The following is a 27,063-nucleotide window of genomic DNA, read 5'->3' as shown; positions in this document are numbered from 1 at the left end:
TGTAAGAGTGCCAGACTCGAAGTCATTGGATGATAATGAAAAAAGGTACGGTATCTTCTAGGATACCGTACCTTTTTTGCATCGCCTTTTTTTTGCACGCATAAGTGAGTCATTTAACATATTCTTACTCTTCCATAAAAAGTTCGTTAGGTTCAAATTTCTGATTCTGTACTACGATTGTTCCAGCGGCATTAAGATGTCTTAGCACCTTGAGGTACTGCCAATCCGCATGCATCAGATCAAGTTTCGTTAGTTTGTAACGGTCAACACTATTTTGTAGCTGTAAACCACATCTAAGTTATTAAGCTGGATGCGATCCAAGCTTTGAAATGGTACCGTTTGATAAACGGATTAAAACCCGTGATTAAAATATTTAAGTAACTTAATGTTAATGAAGTCATGTACGTAGGCTGTTTAACCGATAAATGGCGTAGCAAACAGTACCCTTAGTATGAGTTTGCTTTGAAAAAGTAATCGAAAGGGGAGCTCAGCGAGAAAGATCAGCGCTCTGATTGGCCGGCTCGAATAACCCAACCAATCAGAGCACCGAACGCGCTCTCATTTCGATTATCTTAAACGTAAAGCAAACTCGTACTACGTGTACAGGAAAATATGACCAAGGTATATTAAAACTAGCATTTCTGCAGCAATTAGAAGGAAAATTCACCAGAACACGTAGACAAGACGAGTCTGTGCTGCCATGTAAAAATATTTATCGAACTCTACTACTAAGAGGTCCAGATGAGAGGTAAATTAATATTTACATTGACTATGCTCATTTTTTATAATTTGTATTGTTAATGTTAACTCATTGTGTAGGTATACATACATATTTACGTAGGTAGGTAGTTAGGTACTGATAAACTGACGTAGATAAAAGAATAAGTTTCTGGTGTCCATTAATAGGAAACGATTGTTTTTCGCTAGCTTCTGTTATAAAGATATACTGCTGTAAATGAATTGATAATTTTAATGTAAAGATCATGAAACTAATACAAAGAGGAGATGTCAAAACTGGAATTTCTTTTGATATAATGCGTGACACTTTACGGAGAGTGTGAGACGTTACAAACCACGTCCTATTTTCCATTTAGTGGACCCATACTACAAAAACGTCGCCTCTCTGAGCGCTTATAACCTATCTACACCTTTTTACTTCTACAGGAACGTTTTTGTGACCTAGGTAGGTAGGCGAAGTATTTCCTAGAAATGAAGTAGGAAAATAGCTTCTATGAAAAATCGTGCTAATAAAACAACAAATCAATGACTTAAGTAAAGATTTACACAACAATATGACTAATTTACTGCACACCAGCTGCCTTTTCTAAAATCACATGACTTTACATTTTAATAAGCAATGGCTGAAACAGCACTGAGGACAGAAAAAATCTACAGATCTATAGATACAAATCACTTGTTTATAGCGGACTCTGAATCTTCAAGAAATGGTCCATCTTGCATTGGTGATCTCGCAACAATATTCGATGAAAATTATTAAGTCCATGCAACTGATGTTAGAATTTACGTAGGTATGTTCGATTATATTTTAGTTTATTTGCACAATGATGTAATACAGGATCCAATTTTTTGGGTGTTCGAAAGATGTACCGAGTTTCTCGATTTAAAATTCTCAGAATCAGCATGAATATTCGATTAAGGTTCGGAGTAAGTCAATAAATAAACAGTCCTTCCTACATTACTTGATAGCATGCAAAGCATTTTATCATTTTAGCTTATCCTTTCTCAAAAATTGTATTTTTGCAAAACTGAATCCACTTTCTTTTTTGTTAACAGCTTAAATAAGAATTACTTAAAATTTAAATTCTTAGTATTAACAGTGTCATTATTTTAATAGGAATATTGAAATGTATGGCAAAAAGTAAAAGTGTATTGTGCGCCTGTTCACCTCTTAGAAAGGTTTATTCCCAGTCATAATAATTTTATGATTGCAATTGATTTCTACATGAGGTAAGTACATTGTAATACTATGACATGGAGTAACCATAGGTGTCACTGATGCTGTTTACGTATTTGTAGCGCCTATCATTTTTCAATCGCAAAGTTAGCTATAGTGATTTGCTGTTACACTTGCACAGGCGTAATAGTAATACATATTTTTATATGTCCACTTGTTTACAATGTTTTATTATAGCGTATTGCTATTATTATTTGATTAAGTGTAGTATAAGAAAGAAACGTATCATTTTGCATTCACTTTATTATTTTTTAGGATCGGACACTAGACAAACAATCAGTTTGTATAAGTTAAATTCTCCTTGGGCATCTATAATTGTCAATCGAACTTGAGGAGGGAGTGCGGCTGCGGACCCGAAGAGGAAGCTCTCGTAGTCTTTGTCTACGCGCACGGACGCGCATCTCACTAGCTTGCACATTCCTGGCAAGGCTAGACATCATGTTCAGCCTGTAGCGTCCTTGTTCCATCTGCAACAACCCCAGCCTCACACCGCGTTTTAAAGCCCTGCAATACAATAAAACAATGCTATGAGCATACTATGATGAGGACACGATAGTTATGGAAAGTTTGTAACTTGGATGCGCAATCAATTGGTTATCAGCAACCAAGCTAACCCTTTTTTTAACCCTAGAAAGATAATCATATTGTGTAGTACGAAAAGATACTCATCGTAAAATTTACGCATGTGTTTTATTTAGCTGTAGGTTGGTGTTTATTAAATTTTAATAAAATTGTATGTTATATATATTGACACATATATAAAATAATTTAAACTGCAGATAATATATTTATAAATATTTTTTTTATAAAAAATTACCAAACTTATAAACTTCAGTCAAAATCAAATAAACTTTATAACATTTACTTTTTCTGCTATAAATTATTTTTAACCATAATAATCAGCCTTTTTTCACATAATCAACAATAACAATATCCTATACATATTATATGAACATAGAATTCTATAAAAATCAGTTACAAACAGTTTTGACACATTACAAGACGCATATGCCCTTCGCCTTATTTTAGAAGGGCAAAAAGTACAGTAAATTCCCTTTTTTACTACAGGTTCTTCAGTATTTTCTTCTGTCTACTTCTAAGTCATCTATAAAAGCTTCTTTTGTGTCGCTCTGCACGTCATCTTCACTCTCATGGTCACCTACTTCACTATCGGTATCCTCACAGGGAAGCTCGTCGTCACTTTGCATGAGACTGGCCAGGATACGGTCTGCGTCCAAATTACTACTTCCCATTGTTGCACCAATATCTATAAAAGAAACTGTTAATGTTAGTAATGATATACAATTACAATAACATCAAAAAAAATAAAAAATATTATACTAATCAAAATCATAAAAGTCACGTAAAAGATAATCATGCGTAATTTTAACGCATGGGGTCGTTATATCTTAAAATCGGTTATACTTACCTTACTGACAAGTGCGCCATATGGAAGCTCCCAGCGACGAATGAGATGTCCTAAACGCACATCTATGGATTCCCACTATTAAGAAAGATAGAGCTATATTTCGCAAACGCATGCGTCATTTTTACGCAGACTATCTTTCTAGGGTTAAGGGGGTAAAATCATCCAATGACTTCTCTCGCCTTAGGCGAGGTGAGAGGGAGTGTCAAACTCTTACTGACTAAAAACCACCCCATTCCTACCCCTGCTTTTCAAACCGGAGCCCCGGTAAACCCGCTAGGATACTTCGCAGCTCCGGAAACCAAGCTAACCCTAGAGTTTATTCTAGTGTCTCTCTATAAACAGAATGGGTTAGCGAATAGTCTCTTAATTAAATAATTACACAAACAAATAGCGAAATCGAAAACGCAAATCAAAAATATTTTTGACGAAACATGCAAAAAAAATCATAATCAGCGATTTCGTAAAAAGAAGCGTGAGAGTGTTTTAAATAACAAGGCCGTTGTTGAGTGTAATGATGAGCAATCCCACTCTATAAGTAATGGACCATCAAATAGATTAGCTGTTTAGTTATAGTGGGTATAATGATTTACCGTTTTATCAACTTGTTCAGTATAACTTTATCATAAGATTACCTATCTATTTATTGCACGTTCCCTGTGAAAGTGCTATAAAAAACTAAAAAGGGATTTTTAAAAGTACTAGCTTTCTGCTCGCAGCTATATCCGCTTGCGTTTTTTAAGGGTTTTGCAGATTTCCAAAAAAACAAAAAAGTGGTGTAGTCCACATACCAATTTTTAGCTTTCTATCTTGAAAATTGCGGAAAAATATAGTAATAAAGTACTTAAAGTTCGCTAGCGAAGCTAAAATCTATGTCCATTAGAACTTTGATTGTAAATTATGTTATTGCATTCATTTAAAAAAATATATTTTTGCTCAGAGATGTACGTGAATGGAAAAGTGTGGGTGAATAGGTTCACACTGAGATTTTTAACGTATGAATGACATTTGAAAAGGGCATAGTTTCTTATGTGTTCCAAATAACTGAACGGTCAACGCAAAGGTGAAGGTTGAACAAATTATTTTACTCATCATGTTTTTAAACGTTTGTTTTTGAAACACTTATTTTATTGGTATGCGGAATCGATGAAGGATGAACAAAATTACATCTTTCCGTAATGTACTTATTGTAAGGATATTCGACAATTATTATTTTTAACGATTTAAGTGACTAATAAAACTTGTTGAAACAGGAACACTATGTAGTTTAATAGTAAGACCATTATTACTTTTGTTCATTATTGATAATTTGATACTACAGCTTTACTATGTAATGTCTAACGTTTGCTCCTTCCAATACCTAATGAAAACAAAAAATAAACCATAAGTATGTTTTGATAAATGCATTGCTGAATGAAAGCATTAATCCCACAGGAGGATAGGGAGCCCTTATTTAAGTAGGGAACTTCGGGGTCCAAGTTTGGCTCGTGCCAGATTGTGCCTCTTCTGAGAAGCATGAAGCTTCCCAGCGGGGCTAAGGTATGATGGTAGTCACTCCCGTTAAACCTATAACCGGCACCCTCAATACTAACGTTAACCTAAGATGATGATGATGATGCATTGCTGCATGAACATAATATTCTGTATAAAAAAGCCCATCAAGTTTTCGAGATTCATTAAGTTCCTAATATACTTTAGATAATACTTTCATATAACAAATAAGTAATATATACAATAATTTTCAAATTTTTTTGGATCTTAAAAAAGACTAAACCTTCATGATTCACAGTACCTGGAAACTTTTCGGCTGAGTTTTGGGTCAAGGACCCGATACTCCATTTTAATAAATTTGATGATGGTGCGAGCAGTCCATCCCGTGTTTTTCATCAATTTCTTAATTGCAGATAATACCATTTCCCCTGTATTTACATTGGGAGTAGTAGCTGGTGTTTTTCTGCCCATTTTTACTGCAATTTGACAAATATAAAATCTTGTAATCTCACAAGTAATAATTTATTCATGAAAAGCGCCCTGAAAAAACTGTCAAAGAGGCAAACCAAAAATTCTTCTGAAATTACTAGACTTACATCAAACAAGCTAGTTATCCTTTAAAAATAAGTAAAAATTTATAGCGCCGCTAAAAAGCAATACACATATCTGATAAAAACAAGACACATTTACGCAAAATTTTTAAGATTAACTTTCTAGCAGCTTTTTGATACAATATCTATGACATATTGACGAAATATTTGTTTTTTGACATTTACTGGTCGCCTGACCATTTTACAAGAGACATTTTTAAAAAGTTTTTGTATTGAAAATCTATGAAATACGTTGCTGAAAGGAGTTTACAAGGAAACAGTTTTACTGCATAGCTTCGATACAAGTTATCCATCGATGTCTTATAAGGTAAGACGTCGATGTAGTTATCATAGGGGACTGGAGCGGCTAATACAGTTATAAGTAAAAAATAAACTATGTATGGAAACAATGTTGTTTCCTTAAAGAAAACAAAACAATTGTTTACAACGTTTTTTCGGCGAGATATGGCTAGTTTATAGTATTTTAGCTACTTTTTCTATTTTATATTTTAGAATTTGAATCTAATCCTCCAAATCCATTTTATTTAAGTGTTTCTATAATAAGTAGGTACACAGTCTTCTTAAACTCAGTAACAAGAACTACTTATTGAATCTATACAAAAAGATAACACAGTTTAATAAACCAGTAAAATGTTTGATCAAAGTAATGGAAAATAAAACAAACCAAATTGTAATAGAGGATTTATTTAAAAAATGTTAAGAACTGCGGAGTAGCTCTAGTAATCTAGGGGGAGGGACAGAATCAATGCCCGTTGAGATGCTTGGCTGAAAACCCTTCTCATCAGCAATGTAGTGAACAACGAATGTGTTACCATCAGGAGCGGTCCAGGAGTAGTAACCTTTCACTGCAACGAACTCATTCTCGGAACCAGGGTTTCGTAACTCACCATATTGTGAATGCCCTGTACCATCGCTTTGCTCGAAACTGTGAAAAATTAAGCTCATTGAGTAGACAATAAATATTAACATGCACATTTATACGTGTACATATCCTAGGTTAATTATTTCCTGTATAAAGAAATAAATAATAAAATAAATTACTGACATGATATAACTTATAGGCAATACAGGTAGGTAAATTATTTAAATAACTCACTCAAAATTATAATCGCCAAGTCCGTTGTTGTTAACGTTGTATTCTATTAGCTGGATGTCTTCAGGGGCAGCCGCTGTCACAGCTAGGAATGCACACAACACCAACTGAAAGTATTATTTTTTTTTACAGTTGTTCTGTTCGCCATTTCATACCTTTACGAAATAAGTATTAATTATACAATAACTTTTTTGATTTTCTCCTGTATCGTGGGTGCGTTTGCAAACATATATTTTCACATGCACATCACACCCAGACTCGACACAACAATTTGCGGATCATTACGGATGCTCCGTGCGGCAATGAGACGCGCTACCCGTACCGCACCAACTGTGCAGTATCCAATAAATATTAAACACTACCTATACTATTATTGTTTCATTACTGACCGATTTTATGTTCATTTTTGACGACTATTCGTGGCGAATTTTCCTTGGTATCTGTGCTCGTGAACTTGTATGTTTAAGGTCACCAACTCGACAACTACCGGCTTATGAGCTTAGATGTGATTGACGTCGTAGACCACTTGTTTAGCTTTGAAGTGATATTTTTCCTACGAATGTTACAATGAGAACAACGTCTGTCTCTTTGTATGCAGAACAGCTAAAAAAGTTCCGAGGAACATTTTTTGAACATTGGTAACAAAAAGTGTTTTTACGCTAATTGATTAATGTGGGTTTTTTTGTGGAATAGGTAGGAAACGAGCAAACGCATCATCTGATCATAAGTGATCAGCGCTATCCGCAGCACCATAGTAACGACAGGTGCTTTGCTGGCCTTTTAAAAAGAATACGTTCTTTTCTTGAAGATTTGAAGGTTGTGACTTATTATACTCTTTGAGGTTGTGTCAGTTTAGAAATGCTATTGAGTACAGCATACGTGGATACGTAGGTACAGCATTGGCTTTTCACCTACTTTTTAAGGTTATCAAAAAATTTTTTGTCTATTTAAAATGAATGGTTTATATTATTGTCTAATAGTCACCACATTTTGGGTGATTATGGTAATCTATATTGATCAAAACTATTTTCGGGGTATTTTTAAATGGAAATTTATGCCCCACATCTATCGTATTTACGCATTTCTATAATAGTTACATAATCTCCTTAAAATTCAGTAACTAAAACTTCTTATTGATCTATATCAAAACATAACCACTGTCCAGTAAACCAGCATAATTAAAGCAATGGAAAATAAAACAAACCAAATTATAATAGAGGATTTATTTTAAAAATGTTCATAACGGCGAGCTGCGGAGTAGCTCTAGTAATCTAGGGGATAAAGGAACTCGGCCCGGTGCGATGTCTGGTTTAAAGCCATTCTCATCAGCAGTGTAGTAAACATCGAACGCGTTACCATCAGGAGCGGTCCAGGAGTAAGAACCTCTTACAGCAACAAATTCATTCTCGGAACCAGGGTTTCGTAGCTCTCCTGTTTGTTCATGCTTTGTACCATCGCTTTGCTCGAAACTGTGAAACACAGGGCACATTGAGTAGAAATAATAATTAAGAAATATTACGGTAAAAGGTTAATCAATCACAGTAACATAACTCCAACATAATATGTCAGAATATAAACGATAAAAGATTACTGACATCATTATAACACATCTTGTAAATAATGATTCTGATTAGGTATTATTTGAACTCACTCAAAATTGTAAGTGCCAAGTCCATCGTTGTTCATATTGTATCTTATAAGCTGGACGTCCTGAGGGGCGGCCGCTGCCACAGCTAGGAACGCACACAACACCAACTGAAAGTAAAAACCACACAGTTTCAAAACTTAAAAAATAGCGATCTTTGTACATTTGTTCTCTACAATTTTCTCTACAGTGTATCATTATGTTCCTTTATTCACTACACTAAGTATACTATGCTGAAAATCTATATCAATTTATACAAGTGATAATAATAATACCACATAAGTATCTAATATACTTATAGAAATCAATAAATATTACTGACCAATTTCATGATCACTGTTAGACGACTATTCGTGGCGAATCTTCCTTAGTATCTGTGGTTGTGAACTTGTGTGTCGAAGGCTACCTACTCAATAACTACCGGCTTAGGAGCTTAGATGTGATTGACGCCAAAGACCACTTGATTTGCTTTGAAGTGATGTTTTTCATACGAATGTTACAATGATAACAACATATTTCTGTATTATATGCAGAACAGCTAAAAAAGTTCCGAAGAACATTATTTAAACTTTGGTAACAAAAAAAGTGTTTTTACGCTAACTGATCAAGGTGGTTTTTTAATGGAATAGGTGCGAAACGAGCAAACGGATCATCTGATTGTAAGTGATCAGCGCCGCCCCTGAACACCTGCAGCACCATAGGGAAGACAGGTCAGGCCATTTAAAAAGAATACGTTCTTTTCTTGAAGATTTGAAGGTTGTGTCAGTTTAGAAATGCTATTGAGCACAGCGTACGTGGATACGTAGGTACAGCATTATTTCTTCACCTTTTTTATAAGGTCATCAAACATATTTATTTTTGGGATACAATCAATGATTGTTATATTATTGTCTAGAATAGTCACCACACTTTAGGCGGTTACGGTAATCAATGATGATCAAAACGATTTTCGGGATATTTTCAAATGGAAATGTTATGCCCCAAATCTACATTTTTATAATAGATACATAACTTTCTTAAAACTCAGTAACTAGAACTTCTTATTGATCTGTACCAAAACATAACCACAGTTCAGTAAACCAGTATAATTAAAGCAATGGAAAATAAAACACCAAATTATAATAGAGGATTTATTTTAAAAAGGACAATGACCAACATGGCCCCTTGCAATAAAGAGTATCAGAATATACGATAGTCAATCGCCTGTTTTATTATATAAGTTACAAATACTTCTGTATCACTGACTAGCTATATTCCAAAATGTACTTTTAATAGAATTTAAGGCGATTAATAACATTAAATCGCCATCTTCGCCTAATGCCAATATGTCATTTCGTGTCCGAAGTGAAATAGGGATGCCCATTCAATTATAATATTTATAGATTGTGTTTTTTTTCTAAGGTGTATTTTTAAAAACCAAAACCAAATAAGAATACTTTATTAATGCAGTCATAGTCCAATTTAAGTATGTAGTAAGAATAATATTATACAGTAATCAAAACTTTATTTCTATACAATCATTCAAACATCTTTTAATTTTTTACGTCAATGAATACAAAAATAACATTACTTTTTCAGCGTAAAAAACCATTGTTATACATACATGTACTGTTTTATATTACAAAATTAATGTAACAGACAGTTTGTAATAATATAAGACCACACTAAATTTTAATCGAAAAAAATATTATTGGTGTGGTGTCGTACTACATCCCTAGTTTTGCTGTGAACGTCACGTCGTCTGTTATTGTCACTTTCGCAGAGTACATAAGTGACGTGTACCTACATTTAATATTCGTTGTTACGGTTAGATTATAACCCCAAAATCTGATACTTTCTTTTAAATGTATCTTTTCTGCAACTAGTCCGCTATACAAACAAGATCTTTTAGGAATCAGCTAATGATAGAGAATACAATACAAAAATTATCTGACGCTTTTGGCTCCAGGGCCAACAATTTATGAACGCAGCCCAATTTCCTTTTCGTAACTGCGGAATAGCTCTAGTAATCTAGGGGATAAAGGAACTCGGCCCGGTGCGATGTCTGGTTTAAAGCCATTTTCATCAGCAGTGTAGTAAACATCGAACGCGTTACCATCAGGGGCAGTCCAGGAGTAAGAACCTCTTACAGCAACAAATTCATTCTCGGAACCAGGGTTTCGTAGCTCTCCTGTTTGTTCATGCTTTGTACCATCGCTTTGCTCGAAACTGTGAAACACAGGGCACATTGAGTAGAAATAATAATTAAGAAATATTACGGTAAAAGGTTAATCAATCACAGTAACATAACTCGAACATAATATATCAGAATATAAACGATATAAGATTACTGACATTATTGTAACACATCTTGTAAATAAATGATTCTGATTAGGTACTATTTGAACTCACTCAAAATTGTAAGTGCCAAGTCCATCGTTGTTCATATTGTATTTTATAAGCTGGACGTCCTGAGGGGCGGCCGCTGCCACAGCTAGGAACGCACACAACACCAACTGAAAGTAAAAACCACACAGTTTCAACACTTAAAAATAGCGATCTTTGTACATTTGTTCTCTCAAATTTTCTCTACAGTGTACCATTTTGGTCCCCTTATGCACAGCACTAAGTATACTATGCTTGACCTCTGTATCAAGTTATAAATAAAATACCTCTTAAGTATCTAATAAATATAAATCAATAAATATTACTGACCAATAATTTCATGATCACTGTTAGACGGCCAACCGTGGCGAATCTTCCTTAGTATCTGTGATTGTGAACTTGTGTGTCGAAGGCCACCAACTCGATAACTACCGGCTTATGAGCCTAGATGTGATTGACGCCGTAGACCACTTGATTTGCTTTGAAACTTTTTCATACCAATGTTACAAAGAAAACAACGCTTGTATGCAGAACTGCTAAAAAATTCTTGGACTTTAGTGCAATGCTGGTCGACTGCTGGTTTAAAAACGCTTAATAGTCAATGAGAATAAAAAAAAAACTTTAAATGAAAAAACTCCGTAATTGCTTTTATTTGGAAAGGAATGTTTACTGATATCCACTTTTATTATTCCACGTTTGATTGAAGTTTTGGTTTATGACCTTTCGATTTCATTATATTTAAGCAATTCAATTAAGAGTTTGATTCACCCATTCTGTGTTTTCTAACCACACCGACGCGGTTTCCATTGTTTGTTCATTTAGAAGCTTCATAGCATTACGTAAATTTTATACACTTGAAATTAATATTCAGGCTATGAATATAAAACGAATCCTTAATTCAAAATGATGGAAAATAAAACAAATCAAATTACAAAAACAGATTTATTTTACGAATTGAATTTGAATTAACCGAGCAGATGCGCTACTACTTCAGGGGATACAGAATCCGCAACACCCTGTGCTATAGTTGGTTGGAAGCCATTTTCATCAGCTACGTAATCAATAATGAACGCGTCACCATTAGGAGCGGTCCAGGCGTAAGAACCTTTTACTGCTACGAATTCGGTCTTAGATCCTGGATTACGGAGTTCTCCAGTTTGTTCGTACCTTATACCATTGCTTTGTTCGAAGCTGTAAAAATAAAATACATTTCAAATATGTATTAATAAAACCTACATTTAGGTTCATGGTGAAGAACATCTCTTAAACTTAACATACTACTAGTAAACATTATCAGTTAACCAATCAGTGCTTAATCGAATATAAAAAACGATAATTAAGTTTAAGATTTTTTTTAGTTTATCATTTGAACAACTTACTCAAAATGATAAGCGCCAAGTCCATCGTTGTTTACATTATATTTAATAAGCTGTATATCCTGAGGGGCGGCCGCTGCCACAGCTAGAAATACATACAACACCAACTGAAAGTAAAAACCACACACTTTTTCCAAAAGTACAATAATCTTTTGCGATACTATTGTCACGTAACTTGCGAGAACTTTGTATGTTTAATGTATCTTTGTATTAAGCGTACTGTGTGTTACATCGGCACTAAATTGTAGTAAAGTAATGGTCATGTAAAGTATCTAATAAACTTTTATCAATAAACATTACTGACCGATTTCATGTTCACTGTTAGACGACTAACGGTAGCGAATCTTCCTTAGTATCTGTGCTCGTCAACTTGTATGTGTGAAGGTCATCAACTTGACAAGTAACTGTGCCATATGGAACTAGATCTCTCTTGGTTTTCTTTGAAAATATGGTTTTCATGCCTTGTTTTTTTCCCACCCTGGGAGAGGCGAGACGGTAAAAAAAATTTTTTTTTCAGACTCTTACTGACTAATAACCACCCCGTTCCTACTCCTGCTTTTCGAGCCGGAGCCCCGGTAAACCCGCTAGGTAGTCTGCAGCTATGGTTTTCATCCCTATTTTAAAAGTTACAATGAAAATAATGAGTCTCCTTTCTTTTCAGTTTAATAATCAGAGCAAGAGTATAGCAAAAGGAAAATTCTTTACGCAGTATGATAAAAAGGATTTACTTTTGTGAAGTATAATCCACTTATGTTGTATTCGAAATTGACTGAAAACTTATTGAAGTTATTTTGAGTTTGATTCGAGCGTCGTGTTTGTGATCGTCGATATACGCAGAGGGGTGTAGTACGTTTTATTACGTGTTCATTAGATGTATATGGCATATGATTCGGGATAATTAATAAAAATCTAGCATTTAGCTTTTTATCTGAAAGATAACTTAATTGAAAGAGTCCTTAGTTGTAATTAGAAACAGTATTATACTGTTTGAAGACCATAATATATCGTCTCTTATCAAGCTATAGTTAACAGATAGAATAATAAAAAACACAAAATGATTTATGAACCAGAAGATATTAAACAACGGAATGTATAATTGCAGATATAAACTGCTGCAGGTATGCAGTTAATTGCCTTATTAGTATTCTTAAGATGCGTGGGAACAAATATTTGTCTTAAACAAATGTTTTGGTAGTCTGTGAATTTACTTGAATGGTTATTTATTATTCTGACATTTTTATTTCCGTTAGTCACTAGAATTTTATATGTGGAGTTTTGGTTTCGTTTCATTATTTATTAATGTAATTCATATTATTATGTGACTAAACACTAATTCTTTTATAATTCTCACAGTCAGTGCAATTGAAGGCACTGTACCCTTAGTATTTACACTGTACCTTTAGTACTTTATGTTGAACGAAAACGAAACGAGAGCGTGTTTGGCGTTCTAATTGGCCGGCGCGAAAGTACCAACCAATCAGAGCGCCGAAAGCGCTCTCGTTTTGATCACGAACCCCTACATAGTCATCTGAATAACTAACGAAAACTTTGAAAACCAATGCTCAAAGGCCAGGTGGAAATGTTTACCTACACGATAACTGAATTACAGTAAAATAATAAAATAAGTACAGTTAAATAAATAATTGCATCAGAATAAAGGAATAAATACATCAACAAGTTATAAGTGGCCACTGCTGACCACAGGCCTCTTCTCACAAGGTTTGAGCATTAATCGCCACGCTTGCTCAATGCGGATTGGCGATTTCAAACTATAATTAGAAATTATAAGCTCAGGTTTCCTCACGATATTTTCCTTCACCTTTTGTCAGTTTAAATAATCTTAGAAAGTACGTATAACTCGGAAAAAGTCACAATGTACTTGTATAAGAAGCGGGTGTCTTAAACCTACCGATCACCATGACGGCAAAGACATACGAATGTAAGGAAATAAAACCAATAAATTGAAAATAGACCTTAACTATGACTTTTATTTAACAAATTATACTAATTTAACTAATAATACTTTAACCAAGGAGTGAGGCGACGACCGCTGAGGGTACGGCACCACCAGGTCCTTGCTCGATGGTGGGCTGGAAGCCGTTCTCATCAGCGACGTAGTTCACGGTATACTTGACACCATCAGGACCGACCCAGGAGTAGGAACCTCTAACAGCAACGAACTCATCTTCAGAGCCGGCGTTTCTGATCTCTCCGTCCTCATTATGACCTGTGCCGTCACTTTGATCGAACCTGTAATAGGGATACAGTTTAGTAAATAAGTATTGTCGAAAGCTCCTGATAAAAATGTGCGATTGTTTTGTTGCCTAAGCAAAAATTATATTATTATGTACGTGAAAATTACACTGACAAGTTTCATTTTCTACCACAGCATTTGCTTATGTGGCCAAATAAACATGAATAATATAGAGTTATAGAAATATGTAATGAATTACTTCTGCCTATCCAATATCGAAAAACGCGTGAATTTATATTTACATACATAATAATGTACTATTAAATAGTTGTTCAGTTTACAGTTAAATTATGATCTAAGAACATTTATAATCCTAAAAAGAATCACCGTAAGATATATTACAGTAAAAAAGTATTAACTGAAAACTCACGCGTAATTGTAGGCGCCTAGTCCATCGTTGTTCAAGTCGTAGCGTAGGATCTGAACATCCTGAAGATTCTGAGGGGCGGCCGCCACCACAGCTACGAACGCACACAACACCAACTGAAAGTAATAAAAACCGCACTATTAACACTTTTGCACAAACACATTTTAATAAAATAATTTAATATTTAAATCACTACAAAGTACTGACCAATTTCATGATCGCTATTAAACGGCTAACCGTATCGAGTTTACTTGAACTATGTGCTCGTGAGTTATCTTAACCCATGTTTTATACTATTCCGAATATTGCATTACAACATACTGTTATTAGTTGACGCACATCTCGTTACAGTGTTTTGTGTATTTGACCACTCCTACGACATGGCGAAGGTAAGACGCGAAACGTTTGAGGGACCTTACGAAACTTATTTTAATAATATGTATGTGTAGCTTCAAGTGATGGTACCTGTAATTTGTGTGATTGACAGCAATTAGTAGATACCTTTTTCTTTCTTTCATTGGAATTGTTATTGAATATGTTGATTTATTTACACATTGTTGCGTTAATTTAATTGTAAGTTAGTACAGTAATACTTGTCCTGTGGTTTTGTTTGGCCTAGACTTAAAAAGAAGAGTGTTATGCTTTTGTAAAAGGTTGTGACAGAAAACCACGAGATGGTTAATATTTAATTTGATATTTCGTATAAGTGTTGCAATGAGGAAAGTTCAATAGATATTTTTATTGCTAAATCATAATTTCTTCAAAGCTTTAAAGTTTATTTAATAAAAGTTATTCGTAAGTACTGAAAAGATCGCGGTTAATTATGTCATTAGACGGAGCTATTAAATACTTATTAAACTTTATACAAAATTAGTTAATTAATAATGTTGCAACATTAACCTATGACCTCTACGTCTGTACCTTAACTCGGTTGGCCAATAGAAATAATCATTTTTAACATCTCGCCATACATTACGTATAGATGAAAGGTTTGTAAATAATTTGGATGATTACTTTAATTCTATTAAATATTTCACGTTTGTACTTTGCGTGCGTTTATGTGCTTGACTGGTTTATTGTTTGCCATTATATGTTAATTTTCGTTTTATTCTATTACAGGTCATGAATTTTAATTTAAACCGATTAGCGAGTGACTAGTACTCTTCCATACTTAGTTTATTATTGTTGTTAAAATTAATAATTTACTTGCTTATGTATGTCAATTATCGATAAAGTTAGAGCTATAAGTGTGTTGTGTGGGTGATTTAACGATACAACTTTTTTTTGAGCGGAGAAAATCATTCAATGCCTTCTTCCGTCTTGGGTGAGGTGAAAGGGAGTGTCAGACTCTTACTGACAAAAAATCACCCCATTCCAATCCATCTGTGGTGTCTGATGGCTCTTTGAGGCGCGTGCGGAACGCAAAGCGCCTTACACTCGTCGTAACGTGTTAATGCTGTGGTTGTTAATCGTCATTGATATAGTTGTTACTTGATGCTTAGCCTTCGTAATCAAAAGAAAAAATATTTCTATCTCTAGACACTAACCCTTAAAACTCTCCAATGTTACGTCAAGAAAGATTAACAAATATACTTTAACATCTTTAAATTAATTAACTAATTTACTGGTACTGCTAATGTATTATCGACATATTTTTACCATACTTTTCTGGAAACTCGTCTTAAGTCATCCAGTTGTCGTAATTTTATGCGTATATTTATAAAACTAGTATAATTCATAATTATTGTTGACAATAACACGGAAACCGTATGCAAATCAAATAAGTCTTGACCTTGTTCCAATGTATCAAAGTTGGAATTAAAGAGCCACTTATAATATTTGACGGTTCATCTCTAGCCTGCAGCGATGCCCTTGTCAGAAGTATCATCATAATGATAACATCCTTTTTATAATTTTAAATGTAGCTTGTTTAGATGAACATGTTAGGAATTTAATAAGCATATAAAGCACTGCAGGTGTTCTGTTGTTTTTTTCAACATAATAAAAAAGTTACCCGCTAGCAGTTACGCTCTGGTCTAATTTTGATTTCTTTAAAATTGAAGCTAATACTGTTAGGCTATCCCAAAAGGGATGAAAAGTAAATATAGAGCCTATATCAGTCCCAGAAAGTTCAGATTTCGAATGGTGAAAAATTGTTTCAATGTGTTATTTCAACAGTTATCTATATGGGTCATTATGTATCATGACTTACCACCACAGATGGGGCCGAACCCGACCCGGAACTGCGAACGACCTAGCGAATTACCGGAGGTCCAGCTCGAAAAGCAGGAGTAGGAACGGGGTGGTTTTTACTTAGTCAGAGTCTGATACTCCCTTTTGCCTCGTCCAAGCCGGGAGTAGTCATTGTGATGTTCCCAACAAAAAAAAAATCTATCATGATTTCAAACTCCGTTTAGTTAATTTAACATAATAAATTCTGGGAATTGTTATCTGAAAAAATACGGAAATAAAGACACGATGATTGTTTAGTGTAAGTGTTTGAGCCTTGACTTAAAAGACTAAGTTACCAACTTAAGACTTAATAAGTGGTCAATTCTTAGTGCTTATTCATCTATCCGTATTTACTTTGTAGATCATTACACAATATTTTTTCGATTATAAATACGTTTGTTACAATGTATGGATTGTCAATTGCTCAAAACTCTTACAGGCGTCTAGTGATTCGAAGGTATCTTATAAATATTTTGCAATATAACATTAATTGCTTAGATAAATAATTTTAATTACTAAAATAAGGTGATTATTAGTTTAAATGTAGGTAAATGCTTTTTCCTAGATATCTAATACTATGAATGTCTTAGTTATTATATAATTTCACAAACTTACACGCATTGGCCTACACAGAAACGCACAAATAATCACCATTAAAATTAATATTATTGAAAAACCTAGTCATAGCAAGTTCCAAGTATGAAATACAATTTCTAAAACAAATATTACCGAAGATTTATTTAAATAACAAGTCATTAAAGTCAAAATTCTGCAAGCATTACTCCAATTACTCCAATTAATAGACACTTCAACATAAATAGTAATATCTACTACATTCTAACTGCGGAAATGTTAATTGATAAGATTTAATTTTTCCGTTATTACACGCAAATACGTGTCATGGGCCAAGAAATTACAAATAACTAGTAAATATACTCTACTTACGAAATAGGAGCTACTAACATTGACATAGGAACAACTTTCAACAAGTTTTTGGACGCGGCAATGTTTCTAATGAATGTAGGGTAAGTATTTGTCTCGGGTGGGCGACAAGTGCAGCGTTACTCAATGAACCGCGAGTCAATGTCAATTATAACATCAGTTATTGACACTTGATTGATTACATGTCATGTACATTATGAGCTGACACTGAAGATGGTAAGGGCAAGGTATTTGTTTATTATTATTTACCTGTAATATTTTAAGCGGCTGTGTATTAAAGTTTCCTAATATATTTTGGGTTAAGAAAAAGGTGTATCTTCTTCCCTTTTTTGTTGAAAAACCATATATTTTAGAGCGCGAATTTTAGATATGATAAACATATTCATAGGTAGAATTTGTTTAGTTTTCTTACAGAACATATATCAAATTCTACTGTCAATGTAACGCTTTTAAATTACTTTTTTACGACAATTCGACTTTTCTTTTCAGTTTTTTGTTTATGTTATTAATGTTAGTTGTTGCTGTTTAATAAAGGGGTGTCAATACTTGTTTATAAGTACAATATACTTAAGTACCTAAACATTACCATATCTTTTTACGAAACCATTGAACCACGTTCGACAGTTAATTAATTAAAACACAATTGCATTAGTGTGCTAATGGATATAATTTTAAAATATGTTAAATAATTTATTCAAACAAAAAGCTGTAGACACACATGCGTGGTTAAGAACAGTTGCGTTAACATGTTTCATTAGATAGGTAATGCATGTTTTAATTGATTTTTTCGCAATAGATAGCCCTTTGAAGTAAGTACACGAGTTTCTTGTTTGTGGCCCTTTTATTTATATGATATTAGTAATTAGTATGTGTACATTACAACATTAAGCCTGTTGTCCCTCACGGTGTAGATATTGGTGTAGACCACTCCCATATTTAGCCTGTTAAGTTATGAGTCCATAACATATGGGTCTACATTCATTTAGCAATGTATCGGGTGTGAATTAAGTATACCAAATTGTAATTTGTTTGTCTACGAATAAAATTAAATAAATGTTGGTTAGTTCTGAAATAATAAAAAAAATATAAATATAAACTTAGCTCAAACTTTTAAATAAGAAATAATAATAAATAAGAAACTGGCGTTTGTCTTTTCAATAAATACGTAACTATTACCTATAAACATAATTATTATAGGTACTTACAATTTTTATTTAGAGTAATCAACTTCTACATGTTGAAACTGATAAAAATACCTGTTAAAATGTTCAGAGATCCGTTTACTATTATACCTACTACATTACTGTGAAAATAGGGTATATATTTTTAACGTGAAAGGTCAATAATACTGTACTTTTTGACATTTTTGATACAAAGCTTTGTATTAATTTATTCATTCTTACGATACTAATTAGATCTAATAAGTCCTTGAAAAATTTACTTTAGATACAAATATAGACATTAAGGTAACATTGTGTAGGTGTGAATATCGCTTGTGCATCATTTTAACATTGAATAAAAAAATGTAAACAAATAAAACAGCCTTATTAATAAAAACGTTACGCAGTTTATTCTTACGATGACAGATCATGGTTATTTTTGTTAAAATATAAGGTAAAGCTTAACATTAAGATAAATGCCGTTTTGTTTACGTAAGATTAAGTATTATTTAAATGGATATTCAATATATTGTTTGACATATTTACTTTTTATTCTAATATAGGTATAGTATAATAGAAGAAGTTGGCAAACTGAACAACCATACACAAAATTCATTCACTATACACGAGTTCATTGTGTTTCGTTGTGTGAGTGAGGTTACTGGAGGCTCAATTCCCCCCTTCCCAATCTTCCCAATCCCTGATTCCCGAACAACAACCATTAAATTCCTAACTCCCAAAAAGCCGGCAACGCACTTGTAACGCCTCTGGTGTGTCAAGTGTCCATGGGCGGCGGCGATTGCTTACCATCAGGTAATACATATGCTCGTTTAATGGCGTGTTTAAATAAAAAATAGGTTTTACATTTAACTCTGGTAACTGTTGGACGAGGTTACACGATTAGATCAACGTAGTACAACCGTTGGCTTTAACTCTCTAATACAATATAAGCTTAAAGACAACTGATGAAATTTAAAAGTGCAACCAATTTATTAGATCACAAATCAGTAGCTACTAAAAACTACTTTATGTCCGTTTTACCGAGGTAGATAATTTCGACTCTGCACTATATTAATATTCAATGCGTCAACATTGACTAATAAAGTATAATTAATTTTGTATAAAATCACCAGAATCATCCTTTTACATTAATTTTAGCTAATTTTTGTCGAAATATTCTTAATTTAGAAATAGTTTATGCATTTATTATTTTTATTGATAATCATTTGTTGATTGCTTAGGACTTATAATATAGGTCAAATCCGAGGCAAATATTTCGAAATCGGTTTAATCTGATTAGATTTTATGAACGCATTCTAGAAATTTTCGAAATTATTTTTTTCTGTAAATATTTGTAAATGTGTATCAATTTAGGTTGTGACGGTGGAAAAACAAATTAAAAAGTAAAGTTTTGGTAATAATATATTATAAATTAAATAACAGTCTTTTTAATTAACCAAGGAAAGAAGCAACGACTGCAGGTGGGACGGCTCCTCCAGATCCCTGTTCAATAGTGGGCTGGTAGCCGTTGTCGTCAGCTGTGTAGGTGACACGGTAGGACACACCGTCAGGTCCCACCCAGGTGAAGGATCCCCTCACTGCGATGGACTCGTCTTCCTTACCCTCGTTTCTGAGCTCAGCCTGCTGCTCAGCGCCAGTACCATCAGTCAATTCAAATCTAGAAAAAAATTAAAGTGTTATCTTTGTAAAGTACTTATTTAACTTATGGAAAAAATATAATTTAAATCTAAACAAATAGGTCAGACAGATTGCATTAAGTTAAATAGTAAATATATCTACGTTATTCTTTCGTTATTTTATTCAGTGGCAAAATATTTGTCATTATTATTTAAATCAAATTACAGTTTTCTTATTATTTTCCAAATATTATTTCTAAGTAGAGGGTAAAATAATACATATCCAGGGACAACTTACCCGTATTTGTAGTTTCCGAGTCCAATGTTGTCGTTGTCAAATCTGACAATCTCGACGTTGCCGGAGTTAGACCTTGGGGGAGCAGCGACTGCTACCGCGACCAAGCAAAGGGCTACGATCTGCAAAAGAAAGTAGAAAGGTAACATAATATGTGAAAATAGTCTACCTGAAAGTATCAGGTAGACTAGACTATTGTTTATTCATTACATTTTCTTTTTTTGTTTTTTCGTTTATATTCTTATTTTTCCGCAAAGGAAAGTTCTTGCTCTCTATTGCAATTCAAAATTTGTTTTTAAGAATTTTTAAATTACTTTTACTGCAGGTTTTAAAATTATTAATTTCCTGATTATAGAAATAGTGGTTGTAAATATAATAAAATAGAACGAACCAGTTTCATGTTTGAAGTGCTGTTTTCACGGATGGATACAGTGAAGTGACGAATCTCACATGAAATTCGGTCTTTATATCTAGCACGACTTTTCATTTAATTTTATGCTAATAGAGTAAGTAGAAGGTGAACCACTTGACAACTATAACATATAATGCAATTCCCTTTATCAATGAATATAGAAATACTTTCTAAGAGCATTCTTGGTCAACCTCATGGCTACTGATTTATACCGAGCGTAACGTAAAAATGTAGTATGATTGTGGACATGCGTTCGGCTGTACGGGCTGTACCCATGCATGTATATTTTATTTATTTTTTTCTATTTACACAAAAAAAAGTTGATTGGTTAAAATAAAAAGTAAATAATAGGTTCATCACCTCTTAAAACATAAAATATGTGGATGTGTTTTCTACTTGATTGTAATTGGTTCACATGTACAAACAGATATAATGAAAGCTGAAACATTAAAAAATAGACATTATTTCGAAATTACCACAAATTAGTTAAAGCTAATAAATATAATAAATCGATCTCTTATGATATCAAATTTAATACTAGCTGAAGTAGGGACAAACTTGCCACCAGATAAGATAATTTCAAGTACCTACCAAGCTTAACTAAAAGTTATGTAAATAGAAAATCTTACTATTGATAAGCTAGAGACGCTAGTAGAACTTTTACTCGTCTATCGTCCAATAGACTACTGTATCGTGAGTTTTTTTTTAAGAAAAGGCTAAGTCATTGCAATGTATTTATTCCAATCAAGCCGTAAATAGGTACTTTTAAAATTTCCACAAATAATTAATAAGTAAATAATAGTCTGTCACTCTGTTCGTCGGTGAGGCTAGGTGCTTGTTCGAATAGTTCAAATGTAATTTATTGTACCCAAAGCTAGGATTGAGCCTCTAGTAACCTCACTCACGCGATGAAAACATAAGTCAGTTAGTTAGTAAGTCAGTAATTTATAAAAAAAGGGGTAGTTTAGTATTATATGCCTTTACATTGCACGGCATTGGTATCATTTAAGTCAAGCCGGTCCATGCGTGCTGAAGCATGGCACTTACTCAGGGAATTTTGAATAAGAAAGAAAAACAGTTTATTTGCACCGTTACAAAAACACAAAGAAAATAGGTACAAATATATCGTGAAAACGGCGCATTAAGGCCAGTGCTCTGTTAAAAAGGCCGTGTCCCACGCACGTCACGGCGCTGATTTTCAGCACTAACCAGAAGCTAAACAATTAAATTATTATGGATCAGTTATATGGTTTGTAGCTTATGTATATAAAACTTTTATTCACATTTTTTATTGTGAAAATTTTAATTATTAATTATTAACAGATAGATTTTGCAACAACACCTTGACAAGTTACGAAAAACTTCCAAATGGCAAAATTTATTTATTTAAACTTCATTCATCATTATTTACGTTGTCTCCGTCCGTGCGTCATTGATGGGGTGTCAACTGAAAACCAGTGCTCGGTATTTTCTGAGCCCAACTCATACTGAGGTGGCAATCTTTTTCGGCTTGGGCATGTTGCCACCTTGTTTTTGTCATTTTATAGTTTTTCTTCTATACTATATTGAGTAGTATTTTTTACTCGTTTTTTTAGGGTTCCGTAGCCAAATGGCAAAAAAACAGAACCCTTATTTATAGATTCGTCATGCTTGTCTGTCTCTCTGTACGTATGTCACATGCAGCCTTTTATTTCCGAAACTGTTGGGCCTACATAGTTGAAACTTTGTAGGTTGATGTATTCCGGTAACCGCTATTAGGTCTGGACTCCATACATAGAACTGATTAATTTTTTTTTTCAGCTAACTAAATTATGCGTAATGGGTGTCTATGGACAGGACTTTAAAAAAGACATTAAGGTTTCTAAAACCCTGAACCCTTCATGGGCGAGTCCGACTCGCACTTGGCCGGTTTTTAAAAGTATTTTTGTTTTGTTCGAGTTTGTACAGTATTTTTTTTTGTGTTTGTGTGTATTTTTGGTGCATCATGGCCGGTGCTGAGTAAACAATTTTGCTTTCTTCCTTTCTTTCTTTCTTGCACTCTAAATAAACGTGCAAATAGGCAAAATATAAAATGTTTTGATGTACGAGTAAATCTTAGTTTATAGATTTTTAGTAAGTACCAGACTGTTTATTGTGACTAAGTGGGAATAAGATATATATAATTATGGTTATTTCATTATGTACTTGCGTAAAAAGTTTATCAATACTCGTATAAGCTTTTTTGTTTTTGTATTTTGTCTCTCTTATTATTTTGTATTTTTTTGATGATACGATGATTCCTTATAATGAAATTTAATATCTTATAACTCCTTATAACGACATCGTGAATCATATTTGATGTTTGTTTAAATAAATCAACTAGAATCAAAACTGATTCGGAATTTACTTGTTTCATTTTACTTAGTATTGCTATTTTCTGTGATTCTATCTATTGCTCTATGGTGCTGTTATTTATTTTTGTGTGTAGGTATATTAAGTAAATATATCGAAATAATTTGGTACAATACCTTGTAAATTCAAACAAAAAACATTTAGGTAATAGGTATTTTAATTGTAAATATTATTATAAATGTATGTATAGTATATTTTTGGTAATACAATAAATTAAATAACAAAGTCTTATAAATTAACCGAGGAGAGAGGCAACGACTGCGGGTGGGACAGCTCCTCCGGGTCCTTGTTCGATCTCGGGCTTGTAGCCGTTGTCGTCAGCTGTGTAGGTGACACGGTAGAACACGCCGTCAGGTCCCACCCAGGTGAAGGATCCCCTCACTGCGATGGACTCGTCTTCCTTGCCCGCGTTCCTGAGCTCAGCCTGCTGCTCTGCGCCGGTACCATCGGTCAATTCATATCTGTAATATAATTTTTCAATCTTTAGTTTCACACGGAATATTTTTTTATACCAGATTTGGCAAAAAATATTAAGATGAATGTTTCTACAAATTGTCTTATTTAGCAAAAAGGTTATTTAATTATTCTTGACTTGGATTTGATTGGTTTGTTGGTAAGCCACCATGAATCGCACTTTTACTTATGATGTTCGTCCGTTTGGTGGATGATTCTTAGATGACACTTACGCGAATCTGTAGTCTCCGAGTCCCAGGTTGTCGTTGTCATATTTGACAATCTGAACATTGTCTGGGGAGTAGTTGACCCTTGAGGGAGGGGCAGCCACCGCCACCGCGACCAGGCAGAGAGCTACGATCTGTAAAAGAAAGAAGAAAAATGAAATATTTGGAAGCTAGGCTTCAATTTTGTGCTAGAAATATACATCGAGGCTGAATTCGAAAATAATAGGATATGGTGATGTAGTAACTTTGCTGTATTAAAAGTTCGAGTAAATTACTGTAGTAATAATATTTCGGCACTTGATTCTAAATTATTTCACTATAACACTTTTTTGGAGACAAAACAAAGAATGTACGCGAAAAAAGTCCTTTCAATTTCGCTGTATGCGCGTAGATGCTTATTAAATATTTCACTTAACACAATGTCACAGAAAATAGAACGAACCAGTTTCATGTTTGAAGTGCTGATTTCACGGATGGATGCAGTGAAGTGACGAATATCACATAAAATTCGGTCTTTATATCTAGCCCGACTTTTGATTTGATTTTATGCTAATAGCACAACAGAAGGTGAACCGCTTGACAACTCATATATTGTAATTCCCTTTATCATCGAATAAACAAAACTTTTTAAGAGCAACCTTACTCAAGAACACGATTGCCGACCATATTAATTAGTTCCATTAGATAATTAGATTACTAATTATGTTAATTTTTGAAGAAAGACTCTTACTGCAAATGGGTTAAGGCATATTTTGTTCTGAGACTACCAAGTTTTCTAAGAAAGTATAATCTGTGTCAAAGCCATGTCGGTTTAAAAACTTATAAAGTATAATCATTTTATGCGTATAATTATAATTTTTTGCTTTTGATGTCATATATTAATAGATTCTGCAAAAATACCTTGAGATAGTTACGAAAAATATCCGAATGCTAAATGTCTAAGTTGAGCTATTAGCTTAGAGGTTGAGTCGGCAGATGGTTCGTTATTACTACGGAATATTTTATTATTAATCGATTTTTTTTTATTTTTATTTTGTGTAAAATAACTGTTAATAGTGACGGTAAAATGTAATGTATTTAAAATCTCTATTTACAAATTTATGTGAAAAATTGGTTGCGTTTTATCCGTAAGTATAAAAATTTGTCACATTTATATACAATGTCTAGGTTATATAATTTTTATACCTCCAATATATACCTATAGTTGAACAAAGCTTTTATCAAAGTACATACGAAATATTCTTGCATTTTGACGTCATGTTTTACAAATATCAACTTTTATGACTTGTAAATAACAGGTAATTTTGCATTAATAACAAATACATAAATCTTTGAGGATCACATAAAAACTCAATTGCATTAATCTCTGTAAATGTTAGTGTAATAATATCAGATTATGTCCTATCTCGTAAACATATAAAACTGCATTGAATTGACATAGTTGCTAGATTATATGAAGTATTGATTTATGTTGTGTGTACCTAAATGAATTTATATAGCTTTAAACTTAATCTTAAATAATAATCCTTAGGGCAGAATTATATTCTTATCATCATATATTATAAATTTTTCTTCTCATGCTTTATATTATTTCCCTCAAAACGTCATATATTATGCGGAACTATCTTCTTCCAGCAGTAACGCATACGTTCCCGTGAGATAAAAAGAAGCCTATGTGTTGTACCAGAGCATAATCTACCCTTGTTCCCAATTTCAACACGATACTTCCAGACGTTTTGACGTGGTAGGGTAACAAACATACACGCACGCTTTCGCATTTCTAATATTATGGTAAGATAAGGGGTCATTAAATTTAAAAGATTTTCATTATGAAACAGTTTTGGGAAATCAAATATTTTTCGCATTTTTATTAAATAAATGTAATATTTATGAAATAAAAATATTCGTTCAATAGTTATTAGGGCTCTCAACTCAAAAACGCCCTTAGGGCTGTTTACCGTTCTCAATTGGCCACAGGCCCTAATGGACTTAATTACGCCACTAACCCTGCAATATGTTTACTTAAGATGAATAATTATGTGGTTAATTAGTAATATGATATTACAAACAAGTTACAATGTAAGTAAGTTATATGTCAAGTAACTGTCCTATTGGTCGAGTAGACGTTTGCGTGACTGCTGAACTGAAGGCAACGAGTTCAATTTCTTAGAAAAAAAATTAAGAATACAGAAAGAAGTAGATAGAGGTCAAATCAATTTCACATATGACGGAAAAAATATTTTTGAATAATATTTCAAAAAGGATTATTCAAGAATAATCTTTTCTAGAATATTATGTAATAAGATATATGAATACTTATTGAATAAAATATTAGGTAAAATTAACATTGGTTGTAGTGCGTAGATATTTATTAGTACAAAACCTCATATAATTTCATATAGGGATGTCGACAGGAAAATGTGCCATTCGCCTCTCAAGGTCTAAATATTAAAATATCAACATATTATTTAAAGTCGTTTGTCATCTGAAATGATGATATACGATATTCAATACGCGAATATTAATACTAATATATTATTCGAAAATTATGCAAACAAATTAATTATTTAATCCCCTATCGATTTGATAAAATAATTTATTTTTGCTACATACCAATTCGCTAGTAAGAATATGACAGATAAATATTACATCTAAAAATAAAATTGGCATTTATTTAAGATATAGGTATTTAAAAACTATGTTAAAATAACA

The 27,063-nt window shown here is 33.2% G+C and overlaps 5 protein-coding genes across 12 annotated transcripts; all 5 read right to left on the bottom strand.

Moving 5' to 3' along the window:
- Positions 1–6,171: 6,171 nt before the first annotated feature.
- LOC118261848 (endocuticle structural glycoprotein SgAbd-5-like) lies at positions 6,172–7,135 on the bottom strand. 2 transcript variants are annotated; one of them, XM_035572846.2, is made up of 3 exons: positions 6,986–7,135; positions 6,600–6,703; positions 6,172–6,428 (listed from the first exon to the last, which is right to left on the bottom strand). In XM_035572846.2, the coding sequence occupies exons 1-3, from the start codon at positions 6,998–7,000 to the stop codon at positions 6,200–6,202; spliced, it is 348 nt and encodes a 115-aa protein (XP_035428739.1). In that variant the 5' UTR covers positions 7,001–7,135; the 3' UTR covers positions 6,172–6,199. The 2 variants fall into 2 exon arrangements, with proteins under 2 accessions (XP_035428739.1, XP_035428738.1); XM_035572845.2 differs by lacking the exon at positions 6,986–7,135 and adding an exon at positions 6,784–6,949.
- Positions 7,136–7,804: 669 nt separating this feature from the next.
- On the bottom strand, positions 7,805–11,085 carry LOC118261769 (endocuticle structural glycoprotein SgAbd-5-like). Of its 5 annotated transcripts, none has more exons than XM_050701603.1 (3): positions 10,936–11,080; positions 8,248–8,351; positions 7,805–8,065 (listed from the first exon to the last, which is right to left on the bottom strand). In XM_050701603.1, the coding sequence occupies exons 1-3, from the start codon at positions 10,945–10,947 to the stop codon at positions 7,834–7,836; spliced, it is 348 nt and encodes a 115-aa protein (XP_050557560.1). In that variant the 5' UTR covers positions 10,948–11,080; the 3' UTR covers positions 7,805–7,833. The 5 variants fall into 5 exon arrangements, with proteins under 5 accessions (XP_050557560.1, XP_050557561.1, XP_035428613.2 ...); XM_050701604.1 differs by having other exon boundaries at positions 8,248–8,352; positions 10,940–10,995; XM_035572720.2 differs by lacking the exon at positions 10,936–11,080 and adding an exon at positions 8,564–8,727.
- Positions 11,086–11,535: 450 nt separating this feature from the next.
- Positions 11,536–12,379, bottom strand: LOC118261898 (endocuticle structural protein SgAbd-6-like). Its single transcript, XM_035572920.2, has 3 exons — positions 12,286–12,379; positions 11,985–12,088; positions 11,536–11,796 (listed from the first exon to the last, which is right to left on the bottom strand). Exons 1-3 carry the CDS (start codon positions 12,292–12,294, stop codon positions 11,571–11,573), a joined length of 339 nt encoding a protein of 112 aa, XP_035428813.2. The 5' UTR covers positions 12,295–12,379; the 3' UTR covers positions 11,536–11,570.
- A 1,563-nt stretch (positions 12,380–13,942) lies between these two features.
- Positions 13,943–14,975, bottom strand: LOC118282407 (endocuticle structural glycoprotein SgAbd-5). Its single transcript, XM_035603473.2, has 3 exons — positions 14,810–14,975; positions 14,606–14,718; positions 13,943–14,231 (listed from the first exon to the last, which is right to left on the bottom strand). Exons 1-3 carry the CDS (start codon positions 14,816–14,818, stop codon positions 14,006–14,008), a joined length of 348 nt encoding a protein of 115 aa, XP_035459366.1. The 5' UTR covers positions 14,819–14,975; the 3' UTR covers positions 13,943–14,005.
- Positions 14,976–20,332: 5,357 nt separating this feature from the next.
- On the bottom strand, positions 20,333–24,947 carry LOC118282288 (endocuticle structural glycoprotein SgAbd-5-like). 3 transcript variants are annotated; one of them, XM_050701598.1, is made up of 3 exons: positions 24,794–24,858; positions 20,872–20,990; positions 20,333–20,614 (listed from the first exon to the last, which is right to left on the bottom strand). In XM_050701598.1, exons 1-3 carry the CDS (start codon positions 24,800–24,802, stop codon positions 20,389–20,391), a joined length of 354 nt encoding a protein of 117 aa, XP_050557555.1. In that variant the 5' UTR covers positions 24,803–24,858; the 3' UTR covers positions 20,333–20,388. The 3 variants fall into 3 exon arrangements, with proteins under 3 accessions (XP_050557555.1, XP_035428776.2, XP_035459178.1); XM_035572883.2 differs by lacking the exon at positions 24,794–24,858 and adding an exon at positions 21,260–21,410; XM_035603285.2 differs by lacking the exons at positions 20,333–20,614; positions 20,872–20,990 and adding exons at positions 23,811–24,132; positions 24,358–24,485 and having other exon boundaries at positions 24,794–24,947.
- Positions 24,948–27,063: the final 2,116 nt, after the last annotated feature.

This window comes from Spodoptera frugiperda, chromosome 20 (genome assembly GCF_023101765.2).
Source record: "Spodoptera frugiperda isolate SF20-4 chromosome 20, AGI-APGP_CSIRO_Sfru_2.0, whole genome shotgun sequence".
NCBI classification, from domain to species: domain Eukaryota; kingdom Metazoa; phylum Arthropoda; class Insecta; order Lepidoptera; family Noctuidae; genus Spodoptera; species Spodoptera frugiperda.
This window is presented reverse-complemented; position numbering and strand designations above follow the sequence as displayed.

Bases quoted from the DNA above. Each gene is read 5' to 3' on its own strand.
- LOC118261769 (XM_035603364.2), bottom strand. The intron at 10,450-10,632 runs GTGAGTTCAAAT...TGTGTTTCACAG, and splicing joins CTTGGCACTTACAATTTTGA to TTTCGAGCAAAGCGATGGTA.
- LOC118261898 (XM_035572920.2), bottom strand. The intron at 11,797-11,984 runs GTAAGTTGTTCA...TTATTTTTACAG, and splicing joins CTTGGCGCTTATCATTTTGA to CTTCGAACAAAGCAATGGTA.
- LOC118261848 (XM_035572845.2), bottom strand. From the start codon at position 6,825: ATGTTTGCAAACGCACCCACGATACAGGAGAAAATCAAAAAA. The intron at 6,704-6,783 runs GTTATTGTATAA...TAATACTTTCAG, and splicing joins TACAGGAGAAAATCAAAAAA to TTGGTGTTGTGTGCATTCCT. The intron at 6,429-6,599 runs GTGAGTTATTTA...AATTTTTCACAG, and splicing joins CTTGGCGATTATAATTTTGA to TTTCGAGCAAAGCGATGGTA.
- LOC118282288 (XM_035572883.2), bottom strand. From the start codon at position 21,355: ATGAAAAGTCGTGCTAGATATAAAGACCGAATTTCATGTGAGATTCGT. The intron at 20,991-21,259 runs GTTCGTTCTATT...TTTCTTTTGCAG, and splicing joins GCACTTCAAACATGAAACTG to ATCGTAGCCCTTTGCTTGGT. The intron at 20,615-20,871 runs GTAAGTTGTCCC...ATTTTTTTCTAG, and splicing joins CTCGGAAACTACAAATACGG to ATTTGAATTGACTGATGGTA.
- LOC118282407 (XM_035603473.2), bottom strand. The intron at 14,232-14,605 runs GTGAGTTTTCAG...TCCCTATTACAG, and splicing joins CTAGGCGCCTACAATTACGC to GTTCGATCAAAGTGACGGCA.